This window comes from Mustela lutreola, chromosome 16 (genome assembly GCF_030435805.1).
Source record: "Mustela lutreola isolate mMusLut2 chromosome 16, mMusLut2.pri, whole genome shotgun sequence".
Lineage (NCBI taxonomy): Eukaryota > Metazoa > Chordata > Mammalia > Carnivora > Mustelidae > Mustela > Mustela lutreola.
In genome coordinates, this window is record NC_081305.1 from 34,253,908 (window position 1) to 34,278,200 (window position 24,293).

The following is a 24,293-nucleotide window of genomic DNA, read 5'->3' on the forward strand; positions in this document are numbered from 1 at the left end:
CTTATACAGGCTGGTAATTTCTTCACAGGTTTTATTTTCTGGCTACTTTGGTTATCATGACTATTTCTATTTAACCTCTTCTTGGAGGTCCTAACTAATGCATTAGGGAAGACATGAAATAAAAGGTAAAATGACTGCAAAAGAAGGATAGAAACTAACATTATTTGCTTTTGTGATGACTGATGGTGTACACAGAATATCCAAAAGAATCTACACTCAGAATTAACGAGTCAATTTGGCAAGTTTGTTGGATATGGGTTAATACAGTATCCCCATAGAGTTAACAACAATAACAAAATCAGAAAATAAAAAAATTAAACATATCATTTACAGTAATATACATTCACAAAGATCACATTACTAGGAATATATTTAAAGAAAAAGTATGCAAAAGCTCATCACTGAAACTATTAAAACGTTTACTAAGACTTAAATAAATGAAGCTGGTCAAAAATAAGGATATATGATAATATCAAATTGTCAATTCTCCCCAAACTGATGAACAGGTTCAATGCAGAGTCAAAGTATCAGGAGATTTTATTTACTTACTTACTTAGTAGTGGAAACTGACAAGCTGTTTCTAAAACTTAAATGGCTATTTGAAGGCCTATAATAGTCAAGGCAATCTTGAAGAACGAGCTGCAGGACACATTAAACTCGCTATCCAGACTGTCTTGGACAGTCGTTCTTGAAACTATGTATGATGCCACCACTTGAAATTTCATCCCAATTTCAGAGAACCAATTCATTTCTCACACGTTAGCAAGTTTAATTCATTTTTCCTATAAGTAAGTACCTGTGATCTTCATAACATAAACACTTAAACAGTACTGCTTTAAGTGATTTTTAAAAGCTAATTTATAATGGAACCTTACCTACCTCAGGAATAACCATTAAATCTGTGTTAACTCTTTCTTTAGCTAACTTTTCGATCCTTTCCAAGAAATAAGAAATTAACAGCTTGAGGTTAAGTTTAATGTAGTTTCTCTAATAAAAACTGTATTTTTCAAAAACAGTAGACTGCTCCATATTCTGAAAAATTATAAAAATTGGTTACGACATAAATCCTTTCGTGAAGATAATTTTTGAGGAGAAAATCTTACTAGATGTTAAATGGACACATATAATACAGAAGTACTTCAACAAATGGACATTTGCCTCTTTACAGAGAGACATCCAAAGACGCAAAATTAAATAAATCAGACATTTGTTTATGTAGCTAAAGGCAGGCAAAAGGGAGTATAAAATTTTAGCCACGTGTACTTTTTTTAAATCTCCCAATCCAACTAATATCCCAGAAAGGAAAAGGGCAATTCAAAATACACTAGTAAACATGAAGAAAACATAAGGAGCACTGCTTTTAGGAAGTAATCCCATACTTTATGGGTAAGTGACCAAAAACCGTAAATATTCCTCCCCTAACATGGATCAACTATAAATCTCAGTAGGCTTTTAAAAGTCCATTATTATTTGTTCTGTTTTAACTGCCAGTTCAGACCCCACAAATACAAAGACAACTGTTCACAGACCAGTGTTTCTGGGCCTACTCCAGAAAGTATGTTCGATACACTGGAGGTTTCTGCCTGTTTTGAAGCTTGTGGCCTAAAATTACTTTTCTTCCTGGCAGTAACTAAATCCAGCAATATTTTCAACATTAAAAATAACTCCCTCACTACATTCCTTGAAATTTCTAAAACAACTATTCTATTTTATACTCTAATTTTAAATAATTCATTTCTTAATGAAAAACTTTCAGTTATTAAGCCATTTGAACTTTGTGGCATAAAAACTGTTATTGACCCTTTTGCACGAATTTTCCTTTTGGATTGGTTGAACTGATAAACACTAATTTCAAGACACCTTATAATTATCTTACTAAAGTCTGGAGGAGGGTCATTTATAGTAAACTCAAGGGCATCTTACAATATTAGAAGTAGCTTAGAGTCCACAGGCTCTCATGAGATCCACAACCAAAATCACCATCAAGAGACAAGTATTTATTCTAATATTTATTTATCGTGGATACCTAGGTAATTATCTTAGTTACTCAAATCTTCATGGGTATGTCATCATTTGGGATTTGTTCTGTGGATCATGGATTAAGAAAAAATAATCAGGGGAGCCTGGCTGGCTCAGTCAGAAGAACATGCAACTCTTGATCTTGGGATCCTGAGTTCAAGCCTCACACTGGGTGTAGAGAGTACTTAAATAAATAAAAACTTCAAGTAAACAAACAAACAAACAAACAAAGAGATATTGCCATGAAAAACTGCATGTTTCCACATAGCTCACAAGTTGCTGAACGAGTTCTTGAGTATTTCAGGGTTATCTTTAAAAAACTAATATGATCACAGATATTATTGGAAATATGCTAATAGACATATGTATAAACATTAAGCATTGCATAACTATGGGAAGTTTCCTTTGGCATCAAATCCCTCTGAATATATTGGTATAAATCCCCAAACATACCATCTCAATCCTAAACTCAATTTTCTCAAAATAAGCTAACTAGATAAACTCATTTCGTTGTCTGCCTAGAACAAAAAATCCAGGCGCTTCAACCCGCAGCACAAAGCGAGTATTCTAAGAATAAAAAAGGGGAAATTCAGGAGGATCTAGGCCTTATATTTAGAAAGAGAAAAAGAAGAAAAATACTTCAGTTCTCCACTGTCACTGTCAGCTATACCAGTGATTCTATTCTTTACAGGCTATCATTCACCTAGGGAACTTTTTAAAAATTCAGATTTTTAAAAATGATATGTGTTTATCTCTAAACTTCCTCTCCAAATCCTATAAAATGACAATTAAGAAATTTAAAAAGTATAAACCCTTAAGAATAAAAAGAGTAAGAAAAAAGACAATAGTTAATATGAGATGCTGACAATATTTTGGAAAACAGAAAGTGGGTGGATAGGAAGTAACAGACATTTAGGCTAGAGAAAGAAGAAACCTTAATGTTATCCATAAAATGCTACGAAGGCTCAGGAATTTGAAGCACCCTGAAAATATCAATGAGGAATGGTACTAAATAGAAAAATGTTAAAGTCTGTGTTAGAAACAATTAGCGCTTAAGATCCCTACCCCTACTCCGTCGGTATAGGAAGGACAACATCCTTCTCCAGCTCAACAGCAGACAGGAAGTTTACTCCCTGGAGAAAATGAACCATGAAGGTTCTTGGCACAATGGGAGGGGGTAAAGCATCATACTGGAAACAGGAGGATTGTATGAAAGTCCACTCTTTTAATGATAAAGTGTTAAATGCACTGTGCTTGACAACAGAAGGAAAAACAGGGAAGATGTTTACCTCTATTCCACTAAGTATATCACAAATTATGGTTCTTCAACTGCATTCATCAAACTGTTCTAGAAAGAGCTATGGGAATGGTATAATATCTAATAAACCTCCTTACTATTAGAAAATTTCAATTCCCCACTACTCAAATCATGTTTGTTAAAGCAAGTTTTGGCAAGTTGTGTAGCAGCATGGTATGATGAACAGAGACCCCTTACGGGTCTAGGGCAAGAAGTTAAAACATTCTAACTGGGTACCAGTGGAAATGGTCACATTTGATTAATTTTAGGAATAGAAATCTTCCCTTTCTTTCCCTATCACCCCCTACACAATTTTTTTTTTAAAGATTTTTATTGATTTGACAGACAGAGATCACAAGTAGGCAGAGAGACAGGCAGTGAGAGAGGGAGAAGCAGGCTTCCTGCTGAGCAGAGAGCCCAATGCGGGGCTCGATTTCAGGACCCTGGGATCATGACCCGAGCCAAAGGCAGAGGCTTTAACCCACTGAGCCACCCAGGCGCCCCACCCCCTCCACAATTATTTAAGAAAAAATAATTTAATTTTAATTGTATACCATCAAAGAAAATGTGTGAGAAAAATCATGACATATAAAGCTCTTCCAGAGTACAAAGATCTACCCTTGCAATATTTGGACAGCTTGGATTTTTAAATTGGTGTAATAACTTTCCATGCTATAAATACTGAAAGACTTTGTAACAGTCTGGATCAGAAAGAAAAAATGGAACACCAGAACCCATATGTAAAGCACACCATCATAAATCTGGAGAAATGTGATACCTTTAAAGCATTAATATGGAGTATCATTCCAGCTGAAACTCTGTACTATTGTAAAAGAGAATCCTCTTGATAAAATACATCAGTGTTATTACTTACTTGTTGCATGGATCTACTGGTGCAGTAGTATGTACTACTGCTCCAAGGCCAAGCCAACACCATCCCTCCATGTTGAACTTTTTTATGCCTCTGACTCCTACCACCGAGCCCAAGAGCCCCAGATCAACATCACAGACCTTCTCCCTCAGCCACATCAGAATGGTCCAACTTGGCTTCTTTATGTTGTCCTTCTGCTACCTTCACAGCAACAGCTCGGCAAATGGCCCCAAACTTCCTGTCCAGAGAGCGAACCCCTGCCTCTCTGGTATACCTGTCATCAAAGGAAAATATTTTATTTTTGGCTAAACATCACCTGTAAAAACAGAAATAATATGATTAACATTTATACTAAAGAAACAGTGTACATCTAAAAGTTCATTACATTTTCTTAAGTACTAACTTCCTCATATTTTAAAATTCCTCTTTAAAGTACTATTATTTCTTTCTTTTTCCTGTTTTTTAAAAAAAATACTCTTATTTCTTAAATATTCAGATGTATTTTCAGCTATAACTTTCCCCTTTATAGGGATTTTTATCTTCAACTATTATCCTGTATTAAAAAAAAAAAAATCTTTGGTTCTTCAATGTAAATCTGGCAGCACATAAGACATCATTTACTTCTTGATGATATGTGTAAGAGCTTTCTTAGGTAAAATTTATCAATTTAAGAAAATTCTACATGAACTTATTATACTTGAAATATTGCTGAAAGAATCAGAAAAATAAAATTTTCCCATCTAAAGCAAAAATTAACCTTAGATATCTAGTTTTTAGTGGGAACTGTGCTAGTCACCCCTATTCAGTGTATTTTCTTAGAGACTTCTAAAGAAGGAAAATATGCTGATACATGCATAGTGAATTTGTGAAGAAGATTCTGAATGTGGTTAGAAATGTCTAAATGTCTTAAAAAAAAGTTATGTTAGACTCTATAAATCCTATATGCCACTTCATAAACTATTATGTAACACAACCATTCTTGGCCACCCAGCTTTGGATGGATCTGAATGGGAAGCATCAGGTAGAGAATATAGGTTTATCTGAAAAACTGGACTTAATTAGGCAGTCAGACACCTATTCTAGATTTTAGGGAATAAGATTTCAAAAGTTCTGAGAAAAGACAAAAACTTCGCAAAAACCCTCTAAAGTAAAACTCATTTCAATCAAAGGGATTTGAGGAGGCAAGCGTAAAGTCCATTATTACACAACTGCATATAATTTCAGTAAGGAAGAAAACAGAGAGGCTTGTTAAAAATAAACAAACCAACATGTTAAAAAAAAAAAAAAAACCCAATGTAACTTTCAAGACAACTTGCTGATGAGCTCAAATTAAGGGTCTGGACAAAAGATGAAAGAACAGGGATTGAAGAAGCTTACAGGGGAATGACATGAACATGCAGATGTTCAGAATAAACTTCAGAAATAATGACATCCACAACAACACAAATGAGATATTGTTTTTTTCTTTTTTTTCTTTCTTTTAAGGTACCCAGAAATTAATGCAGACAGTATAAGATTAACAGCTGACTGAAAGAAACTAGACACAACAACCCCTATTCAGTATTTTTAAACCCAAAGAGTCACCAGTATTCTACAAGAAGTGGCTGATGTTTTCCTATGACATGAGCATGAAGACGCTCTATATGCCAATTTCCAGAGGACCTAAAACTAATGATAATCAAGATAAAAAAAAATCCATTTGTTGCAGGTAGCTGAGACAAACAACAATATACACATAACGGCAAACTTCTCCATTTGGGTTTTGTAAAATTCAACCCTACCCTAAGAGTACAGAATGAGACAGACCAAATTTAGCAGAAATTCATATGAAAAACAACTAAAGATGTTTGGTAACTATAAGTTCAATAGGCAAGAGAATAACCTAAAACAGTTAAGAGTCTTGAGATATAGTCATAAAATAATATAATCCAAATAGGAAAGCAAGTGGTCTTACACCATGAACAGCTCAGGCTACATGTGAAATACTGAGTTCCACTCCAGATGTTTCATTTTAAACGGGACACCGGTTTCACAGGCAGCATTCAGAAGATAACTAATCAGAAAGGTGAGGTGTTGAGAGTGGGTCAAGAGGAATGGTAAAGAGAACAGGAATGTTCGGCTTGAAAAAGAGAACATTCATGGGAAGTGGACCTGACATTTTTTTTAATGCCAGAAGAGCTGTACAAGGGAGGAATTTACCCTTAGATTCTAGGTGCTCGTAGAGGGCAGAACTAGAAAATTACAGCAGTGAGTCCTCTAGCACAGGCAGAACTCAAGTAGGCTAGTTACATAGGGAGGGTGTGGGACTAGATGAGATCTAAACCCCTTCCCCTCCTCCTGAACATTATAGGTCCAGGACTATGACACACAAAAAGATGAAAAACACATCAAAAGATGAAAAACTATATCCTAATCTTGGTAACTCACTAAACAGCCAAAACTGCTTAGAGTAGCAAATACCTGTGCTGTTTTCAAAAATATTAAAACTTCTCAGGGACATTTGCTAATGTCCATAGCGTTTAGTATTTGATATGTTTTGAGCTAACACACATATAAAAAAGGGACAGTTCTCCAAGCAACTGGGAAATATAAATAATGATTACTTTTCGAAGTCATTATTATTTTGATCCAGATATTTTTGTTCTCTCACTCATATTTTATAGATGGGGAAACTATCAAAAAGGTTAAGTGACTTGTTGAAAGTTACCCAAAGGCATCAGGGGTGTTATCTGGAATAATATTATTGTTGGAAGACTTCAGCATATAAATCACCTAATTCATTTCTCCTGGCATTATCCACACAATGAATCACAAGTTAAGAAAAGGAACTCCCAGGTCAGATCTGGTCTTACTGTTTTGTGTATAAATTGAAATAGACTTCCAAATAGACTTCCATAAGAAGGCTGGCTTAGATCAAAAAGCAGTCTGACTGGCCAAATCAAAGTCAAAGTTCAAAATAGAAAGATACTTTGCTTCTCCTGAAAAACAGCAGTTACTGTGAGAGGACCACGTGAGGAGTGTTTGGCAGCCTGACACAATTTGCCAGATGATGCAATGGAGCTGTAACGCTGAGCCAGGAAAACTGTAAGAGGCTGTTACAGATATAAATTCTCAACAGGGTGTATTTTCCATTCAAACATGCAATGTATAAATCAGACAAAGCAATACTCTACTTAGATTTTACATACTGCTTGCCACTGGCTTAAGCACTTGGTAGCTAAGAAAGTATCCTTTCAATCCTTCTGGTGGTAATTCCAAAGATGAAAATTTTAAGGATGTTTAAAATCTCTCAAGGGGAAGAAAAGAAAATCTGAAGAACCTAAAACAGGTGTTTCAAAGTAGCAATGCAATTCTTGAAAGAATGTCACTTTTAAGATCCTGGGGTATATAAGGTATCTCAATATTTTCCTTGTTTTTGATTCTTAAATTTATCTGATGAATCCCTTACACTGCTCTTGTGAAAAAGCTGAAATTGTAGCTTAGCTAAAGTCCTCAGCTATGAAGATACTCTAAGTACTTTCCCTATAAACTTCTGCCTAAAATGGAGCCCTGAGTACATCAAGTTATGGGAATGTTTGCTGGGAATCAAAAGGAGAGAAAGAAATGGATGCTGTGAGTTGCCAGCAAAACTGTCTCCTTTTTAGACTCAAACATTACTTAGGCCTCAGGATGGCTGACTAACCTGGTGATGATGTCAAGAGTAGTAACCTGTGGGATCTGAATCTGCTGAGGAGTCAACCCATGCTGTTCCAGTTGCTTTGGGATCAAGTGCCTGTGGGCAATCTCGATCTTCTCCTCTTGTGTATACCCTAGGAAAAAAGTGATCTTATGCTGTAATTATTCACACAGCTTCCACAGTGCTATGTTTTTTTTTAAATGAATCAAATGCAGATTTAATGTATCTTGGACTTATAATGAATTTAAGTGTTAACTTCCAATAAGATTATAATTAGAATAAAGAAATTCAAGCTCCAGTTAGTAACTGTTAAAATTTCCAACTTTGTCCACAAACAAAAAGAGCATTTACTAATAAGCACAGGTTTGAAAGTCTCTTGATTAAATAATGTATTTCTCAAGGAAGAGGAAAACTCTCATCAAATCTCTAAGATAATTATCTCCTTAACTTAAATGTGAAATTTTATTATTTAACATGCAAATAACTTATCTCTAATCTTTAGCATAATTTGATACATAACTGAAACAACTGACAACAACAACAAGGGATTGAGGTAAAGTCAGTGGTGGGTTCCAAGGCAAGAGCTGCAAAGGAGCTATTTTCAGAACCCTGGCTATAAATTTAAGCAACAAAACAGAAACTAAGACATCCCCATAGAAGTTTTTCCCCTATACATACTGGAATTATATATATAATTTATATGGTTAAAAGACTTTATGTTCTTATTTAAGAGCCTCAAAAGAATAGATTTACTTTGTCTTTAAATCCTGTAAGAAAAAAGGTCCCTAATTAATTGTCCCCTTCTCATTTAACAAACAAACAAACAAACAAACAAAAAAGATGAACTGATAAGACAGCTCATTTGAGGAGAAAAAGGAAATTAAAAATGCCCAAACAGTAGAAGATGGGATAATCAAACCTGCAAGGAAGATACTGGCATCATATGTGTACTTATGCAACAGCTGTCCTGGTTATTTCACTTCATGTCAGTTTATCTTATGGATTCTCTGTCTTAATTGGGAGATTCCAGGCAACTGGGTCTCTTTATTTATTTTAGTCTTTTTTTTTTTTTATTTTAAAGATTTTATTTATTTGACAGAGACAGAGAGAGAAAGTGCACACAACCAGGAGGGGACCCTGGGATCATGACCTGGGCTGAAGGCAGATGCTTAACTGACCAAGCCACCCAGTTGCCCCTATTTTAGTCTTATTCATATGCAAAAAGCAATTTTTTACTCCACCATATTTTAAAAATAAGTATTGGAACTTGCAAGGCTCACAGATAACTAAGAAATGCAATTATCATTCACTTGGTAGTAAAAATTTATTTCAAATTAATATGAAATACATACTTAGATTATTCTTAGAATCAAAATATATTTTGATTCTTCTCTATTTTCATTTTAACAAATACCCACTTATGTTTCATCTCTTCTAGGGAAAAGTAATTCTAAGTAATTCTAAGCAATGAAAAGAAAGTGAAAACACTGGGGTTTTTTAGTGTTTGTAATTAAAGGACTCTACCTTACACACTACAGTGAAAGAGAAGACACAGTAAAAAGAAAAAAGGCGGAACTACTTGACAAAAAATTAAAAAGAAGAGGAATTTAAAAGCCTCCTGCACTTTTATATAAAAGTGAGACCAAATGTAATAAAATTCAGCAACTCTTTAGGACCCAACTCTTAACGAGAATAAATGATTACACTTTCTCAGTAAAGTAAAAACTGCAAAACTGAAAAAACTGCAAAACACACATGAAATGCACATGATGTATTAGCAGCGTTGATATTTCTGTTAGAGAAACATGGGGATACCACTTACAAACTGCAAAATCTTATACATAAGCTAAATTGACCATGTAAAGATCTATTTTTGGTTTTTAGACACTCATTTGGAAAAAAAAATTTTTTAAGTTTAGAAATTATTTCAAAGAGGAATGTGTTATTTTCTAAGACACTGGAAAACATTTTTTAATGCTAAGAATTTTTTAATGCTAAGTTGTCTGAAATTGTTATGCAAGCTTTATTCTTGATGTCTTACAGAACATACAATAATCTTATATGTCATCATTAAAACAAAGTTTTGTTGTTCCAGACTTTGAATTTACATAAAAGCTATTTTATACCATACTTAGAACTTTGAAGATCATACACTGGAAAATCAACTTTTACTCAAAACTCCACAGCACAACTTAAAGGGTTTTACTCAGGAAGGCAAAAGCTATTTTATTTATGAATCAGGTACCTGGAACCTGAATGATTTCCATTCTGTCCAACAAGGCAGGTGGAATAGTTGCAGTGGTGTTGGCAGTAGCTATAAAAAGAACTTGGGAAAGGTCAAAGGCCACATTTAGATAATGATCTGTGAAGTTATGGTTTTGTTCAGGATCCAACACCTGTGAGGGAACAATAAACATTTAAACAAATTCAGTTATTCCAACAGAAAGCTAAAACACACATGAAATGCACATGATGTATTAGCAGCGTTGATATTTCTGTTCGATACAGTTAGAGAAACAGGGGGATACCACTAAAACCTGAGCACCATTCTTTACATTACTCACATTCTACATACTTAAAAAGTGTTCGATGTCAAAATTTTTGAACATACATAAAAGTACAAAGAAGCAAAAATTATCCCTTCAAGTTCTGTTCTTAAATCTATTCACTAATGACTGACTGTGTAGTCATAAATAATTAACCAATCCTACAGAAACAGTTTCCCTCTTGGTAACACATCTTCTCTTAACTGCTTTGGGAACATAAAGAAAATGTGTAGAGTATTTTGATTCTTAGGTAAGACATAAAATAATTAGTAAAACTTCTCAAACATTATCAGTAAGTCTGGCTATGAAGTTTTTAACTGAAAGGAGAATTCCAAACAAAAGTAAACTAGTAAAAATTACTATGCTACTATATCCTGATATAGCACAAGGAGAAATTTACTTTTAAAAAAATGCATTAGAACAAAACTTTTGTTTTTAATGAGCAAAATATCTGTATCTCTTAAAATTTTTTAATTGGGAAATTATAATAATTTATCAATTAGATTCTTAAAACGTTGAATAACTAGGTATGAAAGAATATATCTTCTTTAGGTTATTGCTCAAATGCTCCAACTCACAGGCACTCACTGTGGAGAAATCTACATAGGACTCAGCGCCTTCTGCATGTTCTAAACCTTTAACATATTATCACTTTCATTTACACTAGATTAGTATAAATATAAACGGGGTTGATATACATATTCAAAAAGGAAGTAAATGGACTAAAATACTTACTAGTGACAATTTTACCACCAGCTTTTCCTCACTTCTGATTCCCTTTCTAAGCTTTACTTATTGTTAAACGTATCTACAATTTAGTCTTAATTCAAAGCCCTTTACAGAGAATCTTGAATTTGGTGAACACTATTACAGGAAACTCAGTGTTTATCTAGAATACAATTCCCAGAAAGTTCTACTATTTATATTTTCACAAGATTAATAATGTTTATAAAAAATATAATATATAATATAAAAAAAGGTACTTTGAGACATCAAAAACCATACTAATTATGTCCAGTACAGCACTGGTTAAGAGTAATCTTACTGTCTACCAATTATCTGAAAACCATTAATCAATGTGTTTGGAAAATAGGGCAATCTTAGTTAAATCCATTATCTAGTTGAATAAAAACCTGTTCTTTAATGGCTTTAATTAAATCTAACACATGTTGGATAAGTCTTAGAACTGGCTGTGAGACCTGTCCAAGTGAAGTGATTTTTTTCTCTTAAAATTAAAAGACAGTGGGGTTTAGGGAAAGTTGGGAAATTAATAAATGAATGATTCTGAACTATGAATGAGGTCTTTAAAAAAAAAATGCATTACAAAACCTCTGGGTTATAAGAAAAGAAAACCAGTGATGCCCAATTTGCTTGCCTCTGTCTTTTACTTAGGAAAACACAAAAGAGTACATAGAGTTTAAAAAACATCAGAAACACTGATCAATTGCTTCTTGGCCTTTTAGCTAGAATCAAGTGCAGAAACACTGATCAATAGCCAGATAAAAAGAATTTCTAGTAATCCATATTCAGATGACACATTAAGGTAAACTGGTGAGTCCTTGGAGAGATAAAAATCACAGTTAAGAACTCCTTCCCTTAAAGATTTTATTTATTTATTTTAGAGAAAGAGAGCGTGCACACAGTGCTTCGGGGTAGGGGGAGCAGCATGGGAGAGGGAAGAGCAGACCACCTGCTAGGCCAGGAGCCCGACATGGGGCTCAATCCCAGGACTCCAAGATCATGACCTGTGCCGAAGGCAGATACTCAACCAACGAAGCCATCCAGATGCCCCACAGTGAGAATTTTATAGCCATCAAACCTCTGCTTTTCCCCTGAACTTCTGTGGACCAACTCAACCACATATAGGAGCTGTTTTCAAGAACAGCTAGAACTGTTTTTTCTCTCTCCTCATTCAAAAGCTTTTCTTCATCCATCCTAAGGTTATAATTCCTACCTACACAGTCTGACAGGAAATGGAAATAGCCATGATGGGACACTTTATTCTTAGGATCATGAAATCAGAGGTGGGATGAACTACGGGGAGGGGTGTATGCTGAAAATTGTTCTTCAATAATAATTTCTGTCAAGAGAACTACAGATGTTTGTAGGCAATCCAGCACTACACTCCACTTATCAGAGATGACTAGGTAACTAACTATCATCTTTAGGTATGATGATGTGGTTATATTTTTTAAAAATCTGTTATCTTTTAGAGATAAATATTAAATATTTATGAAATTATATAATGTCTGAAATTTGATTTAGAATAATGGGAAGGAACAGATGAAATAAGAATGGCCATGAGATGATAACTGTTAAGGATGAATGATGAGTTTACATAGTTCATTACACTATTTTCTCTACTTTTATTATGGTTAAAATTTCCCAGAACAGAAAGTAAAAAATAAATAAAGTAAAATAACGAAAATTAAGTCTGAAAGTCATACATAATTAATACTATAGAAATTAAGTATTTAGATAAGGACAAATTTGAAAAAAAAATGTCCAGAACATTGGAGAAAAGGCAGTAAAGCTATATAGGGGATAGATACATAAAAAATAAAGATATCTAATCTATAGCTAATTGACATAACTACAGAAAAGGTTTCAACAAATGTAAAATACAGTATAATTAAAGAAATAACCAAGAATATATTCTGGAAAATCTAGCACTTTGGACTGAAAAGACTTATTAAACTCTTCCGTGCAATAATGAATGACTGACTATTACTGGAACAGAATTTTCAGGTGCCTGGGTGGCACAGTGGGTTAAGGGTCTGCCTTTGGCTAAGGTCATCATCCCAGGATCCTGGGTTGGTTCCTACATAGGGCTCCCTGCTCAGCAGGGAGTTTGTTCATCCTTCTCCCTCTGCCCTTCCCCTCTGCTCAGGATCTGTCACGTCTCTCTTTCAAATAAAATCCTTAAAAAAAAAAAAAAAGAAATACAGAATTTTCAATCAAAATTATGACTAGTTTAAAATATCTTTAAAATCCTTAAAACGCAGAATATATGTAATACACATAAGACATGAAGCATAACAGATGAATACCAATGAACCCACTATCCAATTGGGTGGACGTTTTACTTTGTGTTTAGGCCATACGTCGTGAAAGTGGAACATTTAAAATCATCAACCATAGTGCCAGCAGACAATATTAATATATATACTCATCTTTATCCATAAACCAAAAAGAAACCCAGTTAAATCCAGAAAGAAACTCCTTTTTAAAATATTTAATGTACAAAATGGAAGTAATACCCACACTTGGAGCACACATCACATTAGGAGATATCGTAGGAGAAGAGTGGAAATTTCATTGTGTGAAAGAACTGGTGTCCTGACTTTCCTGCCTGCACTGTAATTACAGTGTACTGCAAGTATACTGCAGTCTCTGTAAGCCTGATTAAATGTTTTCATTAATTATAAATGAATGAGTAGAGTTTTAAGATTCTTGCAAAATATTGTTAAATAGAGGTAAAGATGTGAAAAGAAGAAAATGCCACTTTTATTGGTAGCCAAATTATGAAATAAAAACAATGATATAACTAGAATACATTGTTTTCAAAAATATAATTATCTTTTAAAATTTACAATGTATGTATGTAACATTAGTAGAGTGGTACATAAATGTGTATATATTACATATATATTCTTTGTTATGGAATGAACTGTATCTCCTTAATGTGACTGTATTTGGAAAGAAGGTCTTTAAGGAGGTAGTTAGAATTAAAATGAGGTCATAAGGGTGGGGCCCTAATCCATTATGACTGGTACCCTTTATAAGAAGAGAGAAACTGACAGAAAGACAGACAGACGAGGGATGCACAGGCACGGAGGAAAAAAACACGTGAGGACACAATGAAAAGGCAGCAGTCTGCAAGCCAAAGACAGAGAGGCCTCAAGAGAAATCAATCCTGCCAACCCCTTGATCTTGGACTTCCAGAGTCCAGAGCTATAAGAAAATAATTTGTTTTTTTTTTTTTTAATCATCTAGTCTGTGATATCTTATCACAAACATTTGTTTGTCACGTATGTATCTGTAAATATATGGATAGATTTTAAAAAACTTTTACTTATAAAATATGTGAATAAAACACACGAAGATTACTGTGGTGCAGACCATAAATACATGTTAGCAAATACAAAAAGCCTCAAAACATAACATACACACAAATCCTTGAAAAAAGTAACCTGAAAATGTATTCCATCTAAACATTAATCATAATAAAAGGATAAGAAGCAACGAAATCATTTAAGCACAGAATTAAAACTAAATGAAGAAGCACTTCTACTAGAATGGCAGCATGAGAAAGTATGAAGATCTGCTTCTCCCTAAGAGCAATGAAAAACGAATTCCGCAATAGCTGTGAAAACCAGGAGCCTAGCAAAAACTGTAGGGGTGCAGAAAGATTAGAACTCCCCAAAAGCCCTTTCCCCAAACAACTATCACTATCCTGAACTGGGCATTCCTTGGAAGAGCTACATGGTCAGCATTTAATCTTTATTTGATCTGACTCAGAGAACACTCTATGTGAACAGCCTATCTCTGAGGCATTTGTCAAGAACAACCAGGAGTAGGGATGCCTGGGTGGCTCAGTCTGCCTTCAGCTCAGGAGATGATCCTAGGGTCCCCACATCGGGCTCCCTGCTCAGCGGGGGGCCTGCTTGCTTCTCCCTCTGCTTGGGCTCTCTCTCTGACAAATAAGTAAAATCTAAAAAAAAAAAAAAAAAAAAAAAAAGGCAACCAGGAGCAATTGTTTAACATTACAGCTACCTCAGGGAGTGATACCAGTTGGGGCTAACAAGTGGCTGATCAGAAAATCTAAAAGGGAAAAACTGGAGAATAAGATAATCATGGGAGCCTTTTAAAAAACTCCAAAAATACCCTGAAGAAGCCCAGATATTTGGACTTCTTACACAGAGATTTAATATCAGGTATTGTGCATATGTTCAAAAAACTAATGCAACAGTATGGATGAATCTTGAAGACATTATGAAAAGCAAAATAAACCAGCTGCAAACAGACAATTCTCTATGATTCCACTTAATAAGGTATACAGATTACTCAAAGTTACAGAAACAGAAAGAATGGTAGCGGCTAGTGGCTTAGTGAGAAATGTGGAATTGCTGTTTAATGAGTACTGAGTTTTGTTTTTTCAAGATGATAAAGTTCTAGAGATTAGGTGCACAAGTAATGTGAATATACCTAACACTACTGAACTGTACATTTAAAAATGGTGAAGATGGCATTGTGTATTTTGCTGGAACTAAAAAGCACAAATCAGGTCTCAACCGGTAACAAAAGACTGCAATCACTCCCTGCATATTTTTCAGACCACAATGCTTTGAAACTCGAACTCAATCACAAGAGGAAAGTTGGAAAGAATGCAAACACTTCAAGGCTAAAGAGCATCGTACCAAAGAATGAATGGGTCGACCAGAAAATTAAAGAAGAACTGAAAAAAATTCATGGAAACAAATGAAAATGAAAACACAACTGTTCAAAAACTTTGGGATAGAGCAAAAGCGGTCTTGAGAGGAAAGTATATAGTGATACAAGCCTTTCTCAAGAAACAAGAAAGGTCTCAAGTACACAACCTAACCCTACACCTAAAGGAGCTGGAGACAGAACAGCAAAGAAAGCCTAAACCTAGCAGAAGAAGAGAAATCATAAAGATCAGAGCAGAAATCAATGAAACAGAAACCAAAGGAATAGCAGAACAGATCAACAAAACTAGGGGTTGGTTCTTTGAAAGACTTATTAATAAAATTGATAAACCCCTGGCCAAATTTATCAAAAAGAAAAGAAAAAGGACCCAAATTAATAAAATCATGAATGAAAGAGAAGAGACCACAACCAACACCAAAGAAATACAAGCAATTAAAAGAACACATTATGAGCAAGTATACGCCAGCAAATTTGACAATCTGGAAGAAGTGGATGCATTCCTAGAGACATAGACTCTACCAAAACGGAACCAGGAAGAAACAGAAAACCTGAACAGACCCATAACCACTAAAGAGATTGAAAATCTCCCAACAAACAAGAGCCCAGGGCCAGACAGCTTCCCAGGGGAATTCTACCAAACATTTCAAAAAGAATTCATACCTATTCTTCAGAAACTGTTCCAAAAAGTAAAAATGGAAGGAAAACTTCCAAACTCATTTTACGAGGCCAGCATTACCTTAATCCCAAAACTAGACAAAGACCTCCATCAAAAAGGAGGATTACAGACCAATGTCCTTGATGAACACAGATGCAAACATGCTCACCAAAATACTAGCCAATGGGATCCAACAGTACATTAAAAGGATTATTCACCACAACCAAGTGGGATTTATTCCTGGGCTGCAAGGCTGGCTCAACATCCACAAATCAATCAGTGTGATGCAAAACCTTAATAAAAGAAAGAACAAGAACCATATGATACTCTCAATAGATGCAGAAAGAACATCTGACAAAGTACAGCATACTTTCTTGATTAAAACTCTTCACAGGGTAGGAGTAGAGGGTACATACCTCAATACCATCAAAGCCATCTAAGAAAAACCCACAGTGAATATCATTCTCAACGGGGAAAGCCTGAGAGCTTTTCCCCTAAGGTCAGGAACACAGCAGAGATGTCCACTATTACCACTACTATTCAACACAGTACTAGAAGTCCCAGCCTTGGCAACTGGACAACAACAAAAGGCCTCTGAATCAGCAAAGAATAAGTCAAACTGTCACTTTCTGCAGATGATATGATATTTTGTATGGAAAACCCAAGAGACTCTACTCCAAAACAGCTAGAACTCATAGAGGAATTCAGTAAAGTGTCAGGATATAAAATCAATGCTCAGAAATCAGTTGCATTTCTATATATTAACAGCAAGACAGAAGAAAGAGAAATTAAGGAGCTGGTCCTATTTACAACTGCACCCAAAACCATAAGATACCTAGGAATAAATCTAACCAAAGAGGCAAAGAATCTATATTCAGAGAAGTATAGAATACTCATGAAAGAAATTGAATAAGACATAAAGAAATGGAAAAACATTCCATGCTCATGGATTGGAAGAATAAATACTGTGAAAATGTCTATGCTACCTTGAGCAAACTACACATTTAATGCAATGCCTATCAAAATACCATTAACATTTTTCAAATAAATGGAACAAATAATACTAAAATTTTTAAGGAACCAGAAAAGACCCCGAATAGCCAGAGGAATGCTGAAAAGGAAAACCAAAGTCGGTGGCATCACAATGCTGGACTTAACGTTCTACTACAAAGCTGTAATCATCAAGACAGTATGGTACTTGCACAAAAATAGACATATAGATCAATGGAACAAAACAGAGAGCCCAGAAATGGACCCTCAACTCTATGGTCAACTACACTTCAACAAAGCAGGGAAGAATGTCTAATGGAAAAAAGACAGTCTCTTCAACAAATGGTGTTGGGAAAACTGGACAGCCACATGCAGAAGAACGAAACTGGACCATTTCCTGACACCACACACAAAAACAGACTCAAAATAGATGAAAGACCTCAGTGTGAGACAGGAATCCATCAAAATCCTTGAGGAGAATATAGGCCTCTTCAACCTCAGCTGCAGCAACTTCTTAGAAACATCGCCAAAGGCAAGCGAAGTAGAGCAAAATGAAGTACTGGGACTTCATCAAGATAAAAAAGCTTTTGCACAGTAAGGGAAACAGTCAACAAAACCAAAAGACAAGGGAAAGAATGGGAGAAGATATTTGCAAATGACATATCATATAAAGGGCTAGTATCCAAAATCTGTAAAGAACTTACCAAACTCAACACCCAAAGAACAAATAATCCAGTCAAGAAATGGGCATAAGACATGAACAGGCATTTCTGCAAAGACAACATCCAAATGGCCAACGGACACATGAAAAAGTACACAACATCACTAGGCATTAGGGAAATACAAATCAAAACCACGATGAGATACCACCTCACACCAGTCAGAATGGCTAAAATTAACAAGTCAGGAAATGACAGATATCAGCGAGGACGTAGAGAAAGAGGAACCCTCCTACACTGTTGATGGGAATGCAAACTGGTGCAGCCATTCTGGAAAACAGTATGGAGGTTCCTCAAAAAGTTGAAAATGAGCTACCCTAGGACCCAGCAAATGGATTTGGGGTATTTACCCCAAAGATATAAATTTAGTGACTGGAAGGGGCACATGCATCCCAATGTTTTTGGCAGCAATGTCCACAATAGCAAAACTATGGAAAGTGCCTAGATGTCCATCAACAGATGAATGGATAAAGAATATATGGTATTTATGTACAATGGAATAATAGGCAGCCATCAAAAAAATGAAATCTTGCCATTTGCAATGATGTGGATGGAACTAGAAGGTATTATGCTAAGTGAAATAAGTCCATCAGAGAAAGACAACTATCATATGATCTCACTGATATGAAGTATTTGAGAAACAAGACAGAGGATTAAAGGGGAAGGGAGGGAAAAATGAAACAAGATGAAACCAGAGAGGGAGACAAACCATAAGATACTCAATCTCAGGAAACAAACTGAGGGTTACTGGAGTAGAGGGGGCTGGGAGGGATAGGGTGGCTGGGTGACAGGACACTGGGGGAGGGTGTGTGCTATGGTGAGTGATGTGAACTGTGTAAGACTGATGAACCATAGACTTCTACCCCTGAAACAAATAATACATTATATGTTAATAAAAAAATTTAAAAAGAAAAACAACTTGGTCCTTTGAAGAGTTCAATAAAACAAAATTGACAAACATTTAGCCACACTGACTAAGGAAAGCAGGAAGGGCATACAAATTGCTAAAATCAGGAGTGACTCAGGCAACAGTACTATCAACTCTATAGAAATAATAAATACATGAGTATACTATGAACAACTGTATGCAAAGAAATGCAGTAACCTAAATGAAATGGAAAAATTCCTAGAAAGATTCAAACTATTGAAAGTAATTTCTATCAAGAAGTAATAGAAAATCTGAACAGATCTTGCCATTTCTATTCAACATCATACTGGAGGTGCTAGCCAGGGCAAGTAGGGAAAAAAAAAAAAAAGTATCCAAGTGTTAAAACTGGAAAGAAGCAAACATATCTCTATTTGGATATTACATGATCTTGTACATGGGAAAGACTAAGGAATCCACTAAAAAAACTAATAAACAAGTTCTGAAAGTTTACAGGATACAAGACCAATATACAAAAAGCAATTTTATTTCTTTATACAAGCTATGAACAATTCAAAAAAGAAATGAAAAAAAAAAACCCACAACAATTTCCAGTAGTATAAAAAAGAATAAAACATTTAAGAATAAGTTAGCAAAAGGACTGTAAGACTTATATATTCAAAAACCACTTTAAAAAACAAAACAGAGGAGCAAAGCGGAAATGAGAGAAAAATAAAACAAGATGAAATCAGGGAGGGAAACTAACCATAAAAGACTCTCAATCACAGGAAACAAACTGGGGGTTGCTGGAGGGTGGGGTGGGAGGATGGGCTAACTGGGTGAGGAGGGCACATGATGTAATGAGCACTGGGTGTTAAATACAACTGATGAATCACTGAATTCTACTTCTGAAATTAGTAATACCCTATATGTTAATTCACTGAATTCAAACAAAAAAATAAAATGAAAAAAACACCACAAAACATTGTTGAAATAAATTAACGAAGACCTAAATAAACAGAAAGGCTCCTGTGTTCATGGATAGGAAGAATTACTATTATAACTATAGCAATAGTCCTTAAAATGATCCTTAAAAAGAGATTCAAAATAATCCCTACCCAAATCCTGCTTGCCTTTTTTGGCAGAAAGTGACAAGCTGATTCTGAAATTCATATAAAAATAGGAAGGTCCCAGAATGGCTAACAATTTTGAAAAAGAATAATCAATCTGGAGGATTCAGACTTCCTGATTTCAAAACCTTCTACAAAGCTAAAAATTACAGGGTACTGGTGTTAGGTCAGAAATACAGATCAATGAAACAGAGCTGGGAGTCCAGAAATAAACCCCTGCATTTACAGTCAATTGAATTTTCAACAGTGGTGACACCACCATTCCATATAATAAGAAATGTCTTTAATAAGTGGTACATGGGACAACTAGATATCCACAAGCAAAAGAAAGAAGTTGTAGCTCTGTATCTTATACCTCATATAAACATTAGGTCAAAATAAACTGCAGACCTAAATATAAGAACTAAACTGTAAAACTCTTAGAAGAAAATGTAAGAATAAATTCTCATGACCTTGATGGTTTCTTAGATATAATACCTAAATCACAAGTGATACAAGAAAAATGCAGATAAATTAGACTTTATCAAAATTAAAAATTTTTGTGCTTTAAAGAACACCATCAAAAAAGTGAAAAGAAAGTGTACAAAACTGATGCAAATATTTGCAAATCATGTACTTGAGAAGGAACTTGTATCGAGAATATGTAAAGAACTTAACAAGAAAAAGACAAATAACCCAGTTAAAGATGGGCAAAGGATTTGAAAATATAGTTCTATACAGAAGATATACAGATGGTCAATAAACACATGAAAAGATGCTCAATGTTATTAGTAATTAGTGAAGTAATCAAAACCACAAGAAAGTATGGCTTTGCACCTACTAAAACAAAAGGATGGCCAAAATAAAAACAAGAGATAGTAACAAGTGTTGATATGGATGTAGAGAAATTACAACTCTCTTACACTGTTCGTGAAATACTAAAATGGTGTAGCCACTTTGGAAAATAGTTTGTTAAGTTTCTCAAAATGTTAAATACAGAATTTCCATATGATCTAGAAAATCTTCTCCTGGAGAACTGAAAACACAAGAGAACTGAAAACCTATGCCTATGCACTAACTTGTAGATGAAGGATTATAGAAGCATTATACATAATAACCAAAGGTGGGAATAACCCAGAGGTCCATCAGCTGCTGAATATGTAACAAATGTGCCACACAAATACAAGTGGTTAATAAAAGGGAAAGCAGAGGGAGGGAAAGTAAGAAATTAGTGGTTGCCAGGTGCTTGTGGGAGGGGTGATGGTTATTAATGGGTTTTAATTAATGGGTGAATGAACGATGAATATATTTAAAAAAACCACAGAACTGTATACTTCTTTAAAGGGGTGAATCTTATGGTATGTGAATTATGTCTCAATAAATATGTTATTAAAAAAACAAAGGTGGCCAACACATTTATAAAAGAGAATACAAAAACAAGGTGATACTACTGCATACCTATTAATATAGACAAAATCCAAAACACCGCATACACCAAATGTTGGTGAGGGTGTGAAGCAACAGAAACTGTCATTCACTGCTGGTGGGAATGCAAATGGTGTAGCCACTCTGGAAGACAGTTTCATAGTTTCTTATAAAATTAAACATGCTCTTGTGGTCCAGCAACTGTACTCCCTGGTATTTACCCAAATGAGCTGAAAACTTATGTCCACACAAACACCTGCACAAAAATGTTTATAGTGGCTTTATTCATAATCGACAAAACCTAGAATTAACTAAGCTGTCCTTCAATACATAAATGGATAAATAAACCATGGCACATCTGTACAATGGAATGTTATTCAGTGATAAGAAATGAACTACTAAGCCACACACACACACAATAGGAAAAATCTTAAATGCATATTACTAAGTCAAAAAACTACAGCCTGTAGAATTCCAACTACATAACATTCTGGAAAAGGCAAAACTATGGAGACAATAAAAGAGCAGTGATTGCTGGGGGTTTGGGGAGGGGTAGGGAGCAACGAATAGTGGAGTACATGGGATTTTTAGGGCAATGAAACTATTCTATATCATCCTGTAATAGTAGATACATATCATTATACATTTATCAAAACCCACAGAATGTACAACACAAAGTGAACCTGATGTAAGCTATGAACTCCAGTTTAAACAACATATTACTACTGGTTCATTAACTGTGACAAATGTACCACACTAAGGCAACATGTTAATAAAAGGGAAAACTGGGGGAAGGAGGGTAAGAAGTTGCATGGACTCTTGGTACTTTTCACTCAATTGTGCTGTAAACCTAAAACTGCTAAAAATAAGAAGCGGGGTGAAGGGTGGCGGGTAGGGAAGGCTGTTAATTTAAAAAAAGTTGAAAATGGGTTTTGGTAAAGAGAATGTAAAAAAATGAAATCACTTAAAGTAACCAGGTAGTGAGATGACGATGTGGTAGATTACCGTGCATTACTTCATTTTGATTTAATAAAGGGAGGGAAAATATATCCTATTTCATGTATGATATTGATTATCAGAGAAATTGAGATGTGTGATTTTTAACTTATAAGTATCACAAGTAGTATAAAACACAGGATATATGCCTTCTGACCTAACAAAGTATCCACACAGTTAATGACACAATTCAAAGGAACTAACTAGGACTCCTCGAAAAGGGGGACAGAAAAGTAGCTAAACAGTAAGATGACAAAAGGCCCAACACAAGTTAGACAAAAATTCAAAAAAGCCTACTGAATATTAAAGACTTCCAGGTGGTATCAAAAAGTAATCTAAAAGTTGATTATATAAAATACTAATACAACACCTACCTTTTCACCAAGCCATCCACTCCTATTTATCAAAGAAAAACAGAAGTACAGGTCCATACAAGACTTGTACATGAGTATTCACAGTAGCTTTATTTGTAATAGCCAAACACTTGAAAAATCCAAATGTTGAGCAAAATGTTAATTGATACTCTACTTGTTTTTCTCTTGTTGTTTTCAGTTTTCTCTTTTATCTTTTAGGATTTTTATTACCTTATCTACCTAAGGCTTTCTCTGTGCTTATCCTACATGGGAATTCACTGTGCTCCACAAATGTGTAGATTTATGTTTTTCATCAAAATTTGGTAAGTTTTCATCCATTATTCCCTCAAAATTTTTTTCTGCTCCTACCTCCCTGTCCTTTTCAATTACACACAGATTGTTTTGCTTACATTTCCCTATTAATTTTAGTCATTTTGTTTTTCTGTTCTTCAGACTGCATAATCTCTATCAACTGATCTTCATATTCGCCGATTTTTCCACCAGTTCTAATTTGCCGAAGCCCTATAGTGAATTTTTTGTTTCACAAGTGAAGCTTCTGTTTAATACCTTGATTAAAATTATGGTTTCATGTTTTACACACATATCAAAATTAATCAAACTGTAAATTTTAAATATACCCACTTTCTATATGTAATTATACCTCATACTTTTAAAAAGTAAATAAAATATATTTAAACCATAATTTTTAAATAGGATCTGCTGTTTTGATTTAATTGGTAGCAATCAGTTTACATCTTACTTTGAATGCCTATTTTTACTTGTAACTTAAATTGCCCAAAGCTTATCATACATTTTGTAGAACAAAGTTTTTCACTTATGTCTGGCAAAAGAGAATCATCAGTATAAAAGAGAGTCCTCTAAATTTTATAAATATTGCCTATTTTTCATATAAAAAATAAGAAAATATAATCTATTAAATACTGATAATTATTCCCTCAAATGAACAGGATATTTTGTAAAGTGCTCGTTCCTGAACACCTGGGATATTAAGACTAAACCTAACTCACCATTAGTTCATAATTTATTAGTCAAATAACTATTTCTCAACATTTTACTGTCTCTACTTCTCTCACTTGTTTTTTTCTTTCCTTTTCTTTTTTAACTACTGAATCTAGTGGTGGGTGCTCGCCAAGACATACAGCCAGGATTTGGGTCACAGGTTTGTCTAATGGTCCCCTCACAGAGCATCCCTGAGGATGGCAAGAGAGGAAAAGAAAGTCATGAAGATTATCTAGTCACAAGTTCATAACAATAATTCCCCCAGCCCACTCCAAAATTAATTTTCATGTAAATTTAGCCA

At 34.6% G+C, this 24,293-nt stretch overlaps 1 protein-coding gene across 1 annotated transcript in view; it reads right to left on the reverse strand.

Annotated features, from left to right (window-relative positions):
* The window catches only part of LONP2 (lon peptidase 2, peroxisomal), a 112,411-nt gene that overhangs the window by 41,053 nt on the left and 47,065 nt on the right, over positions 1-24,293 (reverse strand). Inside the window, exons 9-11 of the mRNA XM_059153391.1 lie at positions 10,109-10,259; positions 7,870-7,996; positions 4,328-4,461 (exon numbers count right to left, since the gene is read on the reverse strand). Coding sequence (XP_059009374.1) covers positions 4,328-4,461; positions 7,870-7,996; positions 10,109-10,259 — 412 coding nt within the window. The remainder of the gene's footprint in view (positions 1-4,327; positions 4,462-7,869; positions 7,997-10,108; positions 10,260-24,293) is intronic.